Genomic DNA, 13693 nt, shown 5'->3' on the forward strand with positions numbered 1-13693 from the left:
AGTGTGTCTAGCACCAACAGTGCAATGTGGAAATAAATACACATAATGTCAAAAGTTTTAACTACTCAAATTTGAGAAAAATACTTTTCTATTGTACAATTGCAAATGTTACAAAAAAGAGCCTGGCTGTCCTGTGTGGCACAGGAGAGAAAGTTAAATTTCTTTTGAGTTAGCAGTTGATCAAATTCAACATACTTGTGTTGTGACTGTTTCAGACAGGACCCATACATTTTAGAGACTAATGGTAAATAAATATGTGATGCTCTATTTTCTTTACTCCCCCTTCTGAAATGGACAACATGGTTGACTAAGTGACAAGGTGAGAGCTGGAGGCAGCAAACTTCTTCTGGTCTTCTGACCATTTTCCTCCTGGATAAAAGGTTCAATCAAAAGTATCCTATCTGTATATTAACAAGCAGTTATAGCAGAGTTATAGTTTCAACTTATTTTGCTCTACCACTCTCTCACAGTCTATTTATCAAACACACAGTCCTCACTTTAGTAATGTAAAAATATCAGTCCTGAAAATCTCTTTGTGGCATGTGCAAATCCATCAGCATAAATGGAATTTATTTGATAAGGTGAATAGTTTGTAGATCTGTAGATAGTAGTGACTTACAATTTAGCACTCAACTGTACTATGGAGCAAAGAGTCCAAATGACTTTAATAACCAGACTAAAATCTTTTTTTTAACACCATGGTTTATTTACCCAATGCAGATTTAACAAGCATGCATGCTTTTTTCATCTTTTCCAGATACACATTCACACCTGGAAGCTGCCCAGTAAAACCAATCCTCTGCTGTTGGCTCCTGAGCAACTCCATTAGTGAAGTGTCAATAGTAGTTGTTAAAAGAGAGCAATTCACCATCCACTCTATATTTTTACGAGCCAATCTGCGGGATTGACTTGACAACCTTCTAGTCACAAGCTCAGCTCTCAATCCTTCTGTCTGCTGTCATCCACATTAACCAGCAAAATAAACCCAGTCTAGAGGTCATTGCTTGTGTTAGCGTTCACCTAATTTCCCCTCAGGCATGAATTAAGTTCTTTTTATCCTTCCCAACCCATTTCTGCCAACATTTCTCAAGGATTTACATTTCCTTATTTATACCACCCACCTATCGATGACAACAAACCCTCCCACCCACTCCTATACAATGCGATGCTCTTCAGGTAACCCACATGTACAACAAATATCCACATCAACCTCCCATAAATCTGTCACACTCTCCTCTCTCTCAGTCTGTCCCTATCCCCCACAGACATCTGCACAGTCTGGCAGTCAATTACAGTCCGTCACCTTCAAAAAGCTTCCCTCCATCTCAGCATGGGAGGCAGTGGACTCCCATATCTTTATCTGCTCTTTATCCTTTCCTCAGCGGCAGGAATGGCGGAGCTGTCAGCTCAAACCTTCAGTTAACCTCCCCAAAACCCAAGGGAACGGTTCCTCCGACACCCACCATCACATCTATATGCATGGAAGGGATGCAAACACGTATAATGTGACGCACATTTTCATCATACATGGCTGTTATTCTGTGGGGTTTGCGAGTACATGAAGTCACTCTACATGTGTGGACATGCGTGTGGAAGGTAAAAGAGATCATCAATTCTCCAGGTAAAAAAAGCAATTGTTTCAATTTATTATGCATGGCAAAGATCATCTTATTCCAGGTATTCAACTGAGCATAAAACATATGCATGGAGCACATGAGGAACAAGCAAGAAAGATGCTTGATGATAAAAACAGAGAAATGGACAGATCAATAAAGCAAGAGGTGACACCATCAGGGAGCAGTATGCTGAAAGGGCACAACTTGCACCAGTGTTAGTGGGAAATAGCAAAACAGAGCCTCAAGGAAATCTTATTGGACACATGGTGACTTTTTAATCTATTTCAGACAAAAACAGGAAGTTCTTTTGGTCAATTTCTCCCCCCCCGGACATAATTGGTTGCTCTGTTTGGTTCTCCCTCTGGTGTATAGATATGTGTTAATGAGTCCAGGGGACATTAGTCATCCGCTGACCTGGAATAGGACCACGAGGACCAGGCACACAGGGCTGCAGTCATGGTCGATACTCCACCACCATCCGTCCTCTCACTACTTTATGGAATCTTATCTCTCTCTCTCTCTCTCTGTCTGTCTTGACCCCTCGTTCAACTCCTTTCCCTCCTTCACTCACCTACCCCTGATTCGGTCTCCCCGTCATCTGCTCAGATCAATACACAGGCTTAAGGAAGTGGCCTTGATGGGAAACCCAGACATAAACCCCAGACACAAACAGCAAAGGTTGTCGTCTACGCTCTCGCCCTTCATCCTCCTCTTCCTCTCCCAACTGCTCTTTAGAAACCTGACTCTACCCATGGACCGACTGACTCCGTCTCAAGCTCTCTGCAATATTTTTGTTTCTCCTCTGACCGGACTGGACGGTGGAAGGTGATGCTCTGATTTCCCATAGCCAAGTTAATCCAGTGATCCTTAAGAGGAAGAGCATTTCTTCCCCCACTAACGTCCCGTCTCAATGTCCATATCAATCCCTCTGTCGGACTTGTCCATCTTACTCCTTTGTTTCTGTCTGCCCACCTCTCTCCTTTAGCACCTTTCTCTTGAGCAGGTCCAGTTTATCGTTGGCCAGAGCTTCTCTCAGGGCACCAAAGAAAGCGTGGTAGTGGGCCGTGTTGTGGAGCATGAGCAGGACTCCTGCCAGCAGCTCATTGGTCACCAGCAGGTGGTGCAGGTACGCCCTCTGGTGGTTCCTACAGCAGTAGCAGCCACACCCTTCCACCAGGGGACGGAAGTCGCCTTGGTACCTGGACAGAAGTTGCAAGGTTCAAACAAAGTTTGACGTTTAAGTAGAGTTCATGAACTGGTGTCCCAGATGTAAATCAAATGTCCCACAAATTCTTGACAGCAAAGATTTATGGGCTAAAATGGATGCCAATTTTTTTTTTTCAATGCGTACAGTGAGGTTCACAAATGTTTCGAAACTTGAAGTTCCACATCAACATTGTGGAATGTGTGAGAAAGTTTTGTCTGCTTTTGCCCTATTTTGATCATAGTGGTGGGTGTGTCCCTCTTCAGACACTCACTGGGTTCATTTGTACAAGGGTCAGTATGGGCTATTCACTATCATGGTTTGTGTGTCATCAAATATTATTAAAATGCTTACAGAGCTTTCAGAATAAGCATTTTGTTGTTGAAAATGCACTAACGGCTACATGGGCTTGCTAGCTGTTTAGCCTGCTTGTGGTAGTTTACTACAGAGATTAGCGATTAGTCAGCCTGCCTTGCTTTTCTTGTAGTAGCTGAAATCAGCCACAACGTTGAGGTTGTTAACAAATATTTCAGAATGAATATACATGATTGGTTAGCCTTACAACAATAATGGCGTACATGTTTGTTTCTTTCATCCTGGGACTGATAAGGACACCGTGGCCTCATTGGCTTTCTGCCAAAGTCAATGAGCCAATGCCTAAGTGTACCATATGCAGCACATACTGATTAGTATGTGGTGTACTGGTGTACTCTTTGGTGTACTGGTCGATGCTACAAACTTTTGTCCGGAGGTCACCTCGTCACCAAGATGACAAGAAAATTAAACAAGTGTAAAAAAATAACATCATTGCCTTTAAAACGCACAAAGTGGTCAGACTACATTGAGCCCTGATTGGATAGTCAAATGGCATGTAAAATCCAGCGTCCTCATTGGCCAATTAAACTGTGTCAATTCTGTGCCAAAATGCCGTACTTGTAGTCGATGTGTTGCATGTAAATGTGAGTTGTGGATGTAATTTTCATTATCACATTTACCAAAGTTAATGTGCAACTACAAGACTTTCTTACAAGACTTTCTGCATTCACAAATGTGAATCTAATTGTACAAAAGGGTTATTTTACAAATTTACATTTGGATTTATTTGTTTAAATCTTCAACACAACATACAAATGTTGATATACAACTGCAAGTTGCAAAACATTTGTGAACCTCTCTGTACATGTTTAAAAAACATTTGCCACCCTTTTGAGCCCATACACATTCTGCACACACTATTGGTGGTAAATCCTTGAGGTCTTTTATAGCCACAACAAACCTCTTGTCTTTCAAGTTGATCTCAAAGGATGTCATCATCTGCGTTTGGTCATCGAGATTAACGTCTCCGTTCTCTTGCGTCTCCCCTGCTGCGTCCCTCTCGTCGTTCAACTCCAGCACTGCCAAAATTTACATCCATCTCATTAATCCCGACACATCACAAACAATTCACACCGCATTCTCATCCTTAACTGAAAACAAAGTCCCTATATGATGCCACTTTGTCAGCCAAGATCCAAAAATAAAACACCAATGGATAGTTCAATCCCCAATTCAACACTGCTGTGTCCTAGTTTCTCTCAGCCATGGTAATATAATTACTTACTGGCTTTGTTCTAACCACCATCCCTAACCAAACCAAAGTCTCTCACACATAGGTAATGTTCGCTGCAGGTTGACTTCACTTAACTTGGTGAGAACTAAGAGAAGTAACTTGAGCTGATGAGGAGTTGTCAAGCACTATTAGGAGAGCTGTTGATGTTCACAGGAAGGCACACCAAGCTGTCCAGCCAATTACAGAGGAGGTGTAAGAGAGACAAAGAGAGAGAAGGAAGGAGGGAGAGAGAAAAGAGAGAAAATGGGCTACAGCATTGCATATGATAGTGTGTGAAAGATAAAGAAATAAAGGGAGACAATAGAGCAAAATGGGAGCGGATGGGAAAGCAAAAAGGATGAAGCAGAGAGAAACAACAGAAATTATAGAAACAAAGCAGCTAAGGGGAATTGTTATAGGGGATTAGTATGGAGCTAAAGTGGAAAAAAAAAAATAGTGATTAAGCATAAGAAAATGAATGGACAAAATAAAACGGGGGGAGGCTGGAGGATGGAAGACAGGTACTAATTAAGAGTACTAATTAAGAGAAGTAACTTGAGCTGAAGAAGAGTTGGTGGAGGAAGTGCAAGAGGGGGAGAAAAGAAAGATTGGATGATGAAAAGAAGAAGTTTGAAAGATTGGGAGAGAAAGAGTGACAGAGGAAGAAGGCTAGCGGCTGGATTAGCATATAGCTCGCCGTGCCAAAACGGAACACTGATTGGGATGTGGGGGTGTGACACCCCACCCCCCCACGGGGCCTTCTAATTGGCTGAGAGGGGAATTAGAATTTCTCTTCGGGTTTGCTGGTTGACACCGGCACTGTTCTCACCTCCACTGAACTCCATTACACTCCCTGTGCCGAATCGATTAGTGCCGCCTGACACTAGACCCTGCCGGATACCGAGCTTCACTCCGTCAGCCGAGTTTAAAGCAACTTTTTAATCAAATCGGGGGTCCAGAGTGGGCAAAGTCAATGCATTTCCAATAGCTCTTATCGTAATGCTTCTTATCTTTTCACTCAGGACAACAGACAGAAAGCTGGACATGACTTAATTGTTACCTCACTACTGGAGCTGCTATGAGATACACTATTGATTTAATTTCCCCATCCGACTCTCTTCCTACCCAATTATTTCAACTGACCTGGAGCTAGAGAATGCACACTATCAACAACAAACAAACAAATACATACACACACAAAATATTCTTAGCTATTAGATCTCTGCTTTTATTGCAAAATAAATCCCCCATCTGCCAGGCACCGTGACCACTAAATGCGCACACACACTTCTTCCCTGTTCATTATGTCCAAACAGGACATCAACATGCTCAAGCACCAGTCAGTTTTAGCTTTCATTGTTCCTCATCAAATTGAAAGCAAATGTCTGTGAGGACGTTCATTAATTTATGACTATGAATTATTTTATCAGGTCTATCCAAGTCTAGTTAGAGATAGTCTAATTGGAGACAAGTCTTCATGCTGCCTCCCTACTGCAAGATGAATGCCCCTTTATTTTTATATGAGAACCAGCACCATTATCACTGGAAGGGTTCTGATCTCACTCTACAACAGCATATGTGTCTCCTTTGGAAATGATCATGAGGCCCACTATGGCTTATTATAGTCAGTTCCATTAATAACATTAAAATGCTGACCACGCCAATTACTACTTGCCATAAGCACCGCTGCATATGACATTTCAAAGTGTTAACGGCAACAGTCGGGAGTCTTATCTCAACCCTCTGGTCCATGTCCCTTTCATGTGGAGAAATGGTTCTAAGGGAAGCAATATGGTTACTTATGATGAATGAAATTTCCCACCATATTACTTTTCATTCTAATTCTATTTTATTTGATTTTCAGTCTAATCCAAATGCATTTGGGAGAGGATTTTTTCCCCCCCCCATTTACTAATGACGTGAGATCTCGACATCAAAATGCGTCAGTCGTTTTAACTAAAATCAGTGCTTGTCAGTGCCTGCTCTCTGATGAGATGTGAAATAAAAGACTGAAAAACTGTGGAGGATAAATCGATTTGATTTGATCAGACTTTTACCTCAGGTATTGTTTCAGCCGAGCTGCCGTGGCATGTTTACTCACCATTCTGAACGAAATAGGTTGTTACAGTAAGCTTTAATGATAAGCCTGTACCGTTACTAAGCCATGACTGAGTTTCCATGTGCTTTTGCGAATTGAGCATAGGCCTACATTCAATGTTTTAAATGGGAATCATGTTTTAATTTAAATTTAGATTAGCAGTATTTCAGTGTGTATAAATGTTTGTGCATTTGGCCTCTTCATTTTTTTTAGACTAGTCCGTTAAATATCTTTGGTTTAAACAGCAATATTATTAAATGCAATTCGCATCCCTAGCTTTAGGCATATAATGCAGGCCCTTACGAGGAAAACACGTTTTTCCATTTTTTGGGTCATTTGCTTCATTGCACCTACATGTTTCCAAAAAAAACAAAAAACATAGGCCATTTCTCATTATATGGCTTTGGGCAAAGTTGCATTAATTGAAAGGTCTTTCAATTTGATTTACAGGAGCAGAAATGTGAAAATAATGAGGAAGTGCAGCAAAATTCCAAAATGTCTCATTTGCAAACCACTTGTGCATAATAAAAAACTTTACCACTTTTTATTCAGAAACAAGCCATTTTGCTTTGAATCAAAAGCTACATGTCCAGAAGCACAGTGGCATTTATCTAAGTTATTGCCTCAAAGAACATGAAACACTTGGATTTCTCTACAAAAAATATGGGCACTGCAGAGTATGAAATGACGGATTTATATGAATGCCTTTCAGCAGCATAATAAGGGTTTGATGGAGCTTAAATGGGATCGTTAGAGCAACCGAAGGTAATGGGCTTGATCTACATCTCACAACAACTTCCATGCATGGAACAATGTCAAGGTGAGCCTGAAGCAGAAGAGAAATAGTACTAGAGATGAATGAAAATCATGAACACAAAAAAAAGCTATTTTGTTTCTTTATGTCCGTTCGGTGCTGGTGGGTGAATCACATTTATATTACTGCACATTCATGGATCAATATCTGTCAGCGTGCAGAGTGAAGAGGACAGAGGGGCTGAGATGGTTAATGGAAACGGTTGCACTGTAGTACCACAGAGTTTTTGAATACAGTTTATAAACAACTGTATTTACGCACAAATCAATTTTACCAAACATTATACCAGAAAATGACGTTCAACAACTTTAGACAGTCCAAGTGCAACTGTGGAAGGCATGCAGTGCAACAATTTTTGTAGTTTCAGTTCCTTCTCTTGAAAAATAAAACTTTCTACTTTCTATGTGTATCAATTGATGAAGTGGATAAATCAAAGTTTATTGGTTTGATTGTAGCATTTCGCAAAATATTAGACATTATATTGCATCATTTATACGTTTATTTCATTACCTTGGTTTAGTTTTTTCTGTGATAACGACTTAGAAGCGAAACCATGTTACTTGAGCCAATATCAGTACTAAGGTAAAAAATTGTGACAAAACTCGTCTTTAGCACAGTGATTCACCACACCTGCAGGCGGCGCTCTACCTGCGCGCTCCGGGTCCGGAGAGATGTCGAAGCTGAAGCAGAGAGCACAGCCTCGCTCCGTCACCTGGAAGGGGAAGAAGCTCTCAAACAGGTCCACTCCTGCCTCCACGCACGCCAGCACCTCGTCAGGCCTTCCCACACCCTGCAGCAGCCTGGGATTCATGCACGTAACACACACACACACACACACAGAGAAAACAAATGTTAAATGCCACCCAAGACAGAAATACAGCACAAAGCTAGGCACTGAATTACGCATGAAATCAATGTAAACGAAGGATCCATAGACATCGATAGAACACACACAAACATCTATGCAGATAATAGGCACACACAAATGTCAACAGCATTCCCCTTCCCCACAACATCATGTGCACCCTTGAGTGTGCGTGTTTTCACTTTTCCAGGGCTTCCTATTAAACTAGCTCTCTCTGACCCTCCTGCCTGTAGGTGCCAAGGTCAAACCCAATTTAGCATTCGATAATGACTCCACTTGGTCCAGGGGGAAACTCTGTATCTCATAACAGCCAGAGCAACCAGCAGGGATGCCGACCGGCTGCATTCGAGATGAGTCTATTCAGAACCAAACTCAGCAAGGCCCACAGGGAGCTCCTGGGCTCCTGGATATGGGCTACCACTCCTCACAGATCCTCTCTCTCTCAAACTCCTCCATCACCTCCAGGAGAGGAGAAGACATGTGGGATGTGCCCCCAGTGAAATGCCACTGAAAGGCTACCGGCTGATTTGGTTGGGAGAACTGGGAACCTCCGGGGGAAGTTTGTCCCCGTGCCTTTAAAGAGACTCTGCTCAACCAGTATATGAGAGGAAAGTTGGTTGCCATGGCTTCCAGGCAGAAAGGCGGTGGTTTCCATGGTTTCTTGGGCATGTAGTAAGCATAATCACAGAAAGTATAGATGGAAGAGGAGTGGACGGAACACAGAAGTTGAATGGATAGAAAGGAAACTTCCTGGTGTCTCATGGTGGGTCATTTCCTTTGGTTCACCTAACATGGTTTCCATATAATTATGATAATGTTGCCATGTAAATGAACATTGTTCCAGTACAAGTGTGGGAACATGAGAAGTTAGAATGTTCATCACAACTGCCATGCCGTCGCCATGGTAACACATTAGCTTTCTCAGCCTCAGGCCGCAGCCACACTGATCCTTCAGAAAACGGATCACAGAATTACTGATAGATTTCTGTCCGTTGGGCTGTATTGGACCGTCAACGTGTTTATTTAAAAAAAAATAAAAAAGTAGGAACGCCTCTGATTTGCTAAATGGACGGTGACGAATTCGTCCGTCCAGAAAAAGCTCAACTGGGTCTGAAATCTGACGGGGACAGACGCATCATCAGCGCTGCCCAGACAACGGACAGCTCTCATTGAAAATTAATTGAAATGAACAGAGACGGACAGACACAACGGATCAGTGTGGCCGCGGCCTCATGCACCAAATCAACACTGGTTTCCATAACAACATTATCAAACATTCTATGGCAGCCACTGTTAAAAATTACCATTCAAGAGTGAAGATTTGAAAGGGAATGACTGTTCTATCAATTCAAATTCTATGGGAAGGAAGGGTGGAGAGGCATACAGTATGGAGGGCTGACAACAGATCAGGGCTTGTTTTCCTACCTTCAGAAGAAGACATTCATTAAGTATGACAAACAACTTCCACAAACCTGAAAATTGCCCGAGCTAGATAATCCATCAGTGTAACATAAGTTGGCCTTAAGTTGGTTTTGTCAAAGTTTCTGTTTTATCGTTATTTCATTGTGCCCGAGTTGAGTGTTTTCATATCAATGCACATGTTACATTACACTCTGCTTACTGTCAATCACCTGATCATTTCTCCCACAGGGAGAAATGGAAGTCTCCGACAGGAAATAATTCCTCAAAAACATGTCGCCTTACAAGCTTTATTGTCACCATCCATGTCTTTTTATTTAGGGCGTCTTTGTTAGCTGGGACAGAAGTTAATTTCAAGCTAGGTTTGACACTGTATAGTTTGTATTACAAAAATGATAAGTAAATGATAAAAACTCAAATTACATACGGCATGCACTGCAATTTTATTAGGGGAATTCTAACTAGACAGACAGCAGTAAATGGGCTGCAACTCTAAATGACACCGTCGGTACTATCCTTTAAGGTTGAGCTGAGATGGAAAATAATGACTGCTGACAGGCAGAGGAAAGGTTGGGGAGCACACCAGAGCTGCTGGGTTTCCACATGTGATCAATCAATCAGGATAACTAATTGACTGGGCAGCACCAACTCCCCCCAACTGGACCTGGCCGGTCTCTAAACCACATTGTTGCCGCGGTGAGAACAAAACACAGATGGCCACAGCTGTACCAGACAGGCAGAGTGTGATGAGAAATGGGAATCTGTTACATGGTTTTGTTAAAAATTTCAAATAAATTAAGCAGATAAGCTTTCTGTTAAGGCAGGAATGCATTCCACCTGCATGCTGGTCTTCATCCGGTGCATATATACAGTACGTGCCTCTGAGTTACATCTCTCTCTTTGTCTTTGAGGTCAAGGTAATGAATGACAATACAGAGGACAGAGTACGTCCACTCACCCACCTGCCTCCTTTTGTTTGCTTGCTGTTCATTGACTGTGTTTATGTATTTAATCTTCATTTACACACTGGGGACGGGACAGGGTGACAGTGCAAGGCAATCTACGTCTCCCCCTACAACTGTGATCAATACACACTTTAGAGCTTGCCTAATGACTGAGTCACACAGTCACATGAAATGCCGACCTGGGTTTGTCCTCTGGCAGCTCTTTGGTCACAGCAGTGATGAGTTGGATCCTCAGGGCCTGGTCCATGGAGCCCGTTTGGAGGCCGTCCAGACAGAATCCAGCCACGGGCCTCTTGACTGTCTCCTTGGCTGAGCGCACCCTCTCCTCCAGGATGTCTCCTCCCTCAACCACCCCAAACACCTCCACCCCCTGCAACTCCTGACAATGACAGGGAGAGCTGAGTAAATAAACAACCGATTGAAAGAAATCTTTGAAAGACAGAGAGAGAAAGAGTGAGAGAGGGAGACAGAAAAAGACAGATATTGAAACCTAACAGGAAATAGAAACAGTCTCAGTCCGCCTCTCCAGTCATTTCTGTCTCTCTGACTTTCACATCTCTCTGGCATAAGTGAGAGAACTATGGAATGCGTTGAGTGATTGCTGGTTGTCTGTGTACCTGTGTTTTGTGGTGCACTAGCAGACACTCGTCCAGGTGGGCCAGAGTTCGATCCACTGATTTTCGAACCCTTTTGCGAGAGGTGTTGCTCTGCCAGGTCTCTCCGTCTGCCATGCTCTGGTACCAGTCTGGCTGCACTGTCTTCTGGAGGGCCATGAACTTGGCCACCGTCAGCTCTATCCGCCCACCGCTGCCCCACACCGACACCGTCTGGCCACAACCGAGAGAGAATATTTTCACTTGACAAGACACTTGAGTGACAATAATACCTATAATAATACCTATGAGAATCTCAAAAGAAACGTTAGCCTGAGCATGACCCTGACCTTGTTGGTGATGTGGCCTGTAGGGCATGGGGTCACAGGGTCATGAAGAGAGCAGTACAACACTGTATCACGAAGACCTGCACAAAGCAAAACAAGAGTCAAGAAAGAAAAGGGTTATAGTCAGCAAAGGACTGGTACAAAGCAATGTGATAGAGCCAGATGTTTCATTGATGTTTGTTAATTTCACAACTGAGTCTGGAGAGAGGACTCAGGCGTGGTCTTATCAGCAAACCCAGCTGCAGCAGAAGATCAAAACGTGACAAAACAAAGACGCACACAACAACAGCCAATACTGCTCATTTCTAATTATCCAATCAGAGCTTTCCCTTTCTGGGGCTCTGATGTCAACACTGTAATAATCCCCTTGCAGTAAAGAGTAACGCTACCGTAATTATATTTCTAATTTCAAATGTGGTTGCCTAAAGCAGGGTAAAGCTTAGTGTCACAACAACAGCATAGACAAATGAGGTCACTCTTCTGGGACATATATATATATATGTACATACATATGTGTGTCACACAAAACAGAACTAGTTTTGAGTGAAGCTCATTAAGCTAATCCGCTTTTCAATAATATATGCAACATATATTTAGAAGCACTGCCAATTGCTTCCCTTTTTACAATTTAGCCAGAGGAAATAATTCAGAGTGAATGTGTGCATCATGCATGTATGACATTTATATTAATCAACTAGTTACACCGATGCAGGATTTTGAGCATGTAAATACTCAGGTACAGGTTCTTCTGATGTGGTAGTTAATTTAAAATGACGATAAAGTTGTCAAGAGGGCTAAACAAGAAATAGTTTTGGGGCAGAACAGCAATAAGGTTGAATGATATGGTTGAATAAATAAATAAATCACTTCCTTTCCTCCACTACCGCCGCCTTACCCCTGTGACACGGAAATTAGTGATTCAGATCCCGTCTTATCTGCTGTCCCAGTAGTATATTGGTAGGGGACAGGCCTGTTTCAATACCTACCAAACCTTCTACAATCAGAGGATGCACAGGTGTGTCACTGTCCAGAGTGTGAACACAACATAGTTCAGATGTCATACTTTTCACAGACATGATTGGTCCATTAAAGGGGAAGAAAAAGACAACTTTGAGAGAGATCTAAACTCAGAACCTCCCTTGCCTGAACCCCTTGAAAACAGAGGTCATTCAAAACCTGGAAATGTTCGGATACATGGTATCTTAAAATCTGAGTATAAAATGTGTTTGGGTGGACTCTTACTCCCCATCTATTCTAATTTGCAGTTTAAACTGTTTTTTAACTGCACACATCAAAGCAATTCCAACGATTTTGACAAGATGTATTCGGTAGGGTAACTGAAGGTCTACTGTAATGATATAAATGTAACCCTATGTGACTGACCTAGTTATTCTCTGGAAGGCAAGTGGTAGTGAGGGGTGAGAAGAAACTGGAGATGGTGAAACAAATTAATGTAATGCAACTTGTGCTTACAGTACCTGCAAACTTCCTGAATCCATCCTTAAACTCCTCCAATACTTCCTGGTGTTCTGCTCTTGAGGGAAGAAAATAGGAATGGAAGTGAGAAGTGTGTGTGTGTGTGTGTGTGTGTGTGTGTGTGTGTGTGTGTGTGAGGGAGAGACAGAGAGAGAAACAGAGAGATTGGCTTACATTGTGGACAGGGTGAGCTGAGTTACCGAGGGAAGGCTGCTCAGGGTGTGCAGTGTGTCCTGGGTAAGGTGGGGCACTGTGCCACAGCGTGTGTACAGCAAACACCCCGGGACCTCCAGGGCGTGCTGTCCCGTCCTGCCCAGCCCCTTCAGGACACCCAGCCGACATCCTCCCTGAACCACACGGGACAGTTCCAGCTTCATCCTGCCGCCTGCCGTACGAGCAGACAGTGTGGTGGTTAGCCTCTCAACGGCGACACAAAAAGAGCTGCAGTCGATGTGCACATAAACAAGATAGGTTCACTCAAGGTTTACACTGCAGCGTCTTAACAACACTTTTGAATGACGGTGGCGCCAATTAGCTAACGTTAACATTAGCCTAATGAGCCTTTCTATTAGCCACGTAGCTAACGACACTCACGTGTTACTGTGTATACACGGCTTCCTGCAATTCCTGGATACGGAGATGTCGGCGTTTTAAGATGTTTTGTATTTCAGCCTTATGTATTTTAAAAAAGCATACGCAACACTAGCT

General features: G+C 42.7%; 1 protein-coding gene across 2 annotated transcripts; it reads right to left on the minus strand.

The window, feature by feature from the left end:
• Positions 1-1204: 1204 nt before the first annotated feature.
• On the minus strand, positions 1205-13645 carry LOC139663368 (queuine tRNA-ribosyltransferase accessory subunit 2-like). Of its 2 annotated transcripts, none has more exons than XM_071542027.1 (9): positions 13580-13645; positions 13160-13370; positions 12988-13043; positions 11513-11589; positions 11187-11396; positions 10749-10948; positions 7969-8120; positions 4097-4214; positions 1205-2815 (listed from the first exon to the last, which is right to left on the minus strand). In XM_071542027.1, exons 2-9 carry the CDS (start codon positions 13360-13362, stop codon positions 2563-2565), a joined length of 1269 nt encoding a protein of 422 aa, XP_071398128.1. In that variant the 5' UTR covers positions 13363-13370; positions 13580-13645; the 3' UTR covers positions 1205-2562. The 2 variants fall into 2 exon arrangements, with proteins under 2 accessions (XP_071398128.1, XP_071398120.1); XM_071542019.1 differs by having other exon boundaries at positions 7951-8120.
• Positions 13646-13693: the final 48 nt, after the last annotated feature.

The sequence above is a fragment of the Centroberyx affinis genome, unplaced genomic scaffold, assembly GCF_046629955.1.
Source record: "Centroberyx affinis isolate AG114_WGS23_722 - 3 ecotype Tasmania unplaced genomic scaffold, CSIRO-AGI_Caff_v1 ptg000224l_1, whole genome shotgun sequence".
NCBI classification, from domain to species: domain Eukaryota; kingdom Metazoa; phylum Chordata; class Actinopteri; order Beryciformes; family Berycidae; genus Centroberyx; species Centroberyx affinis.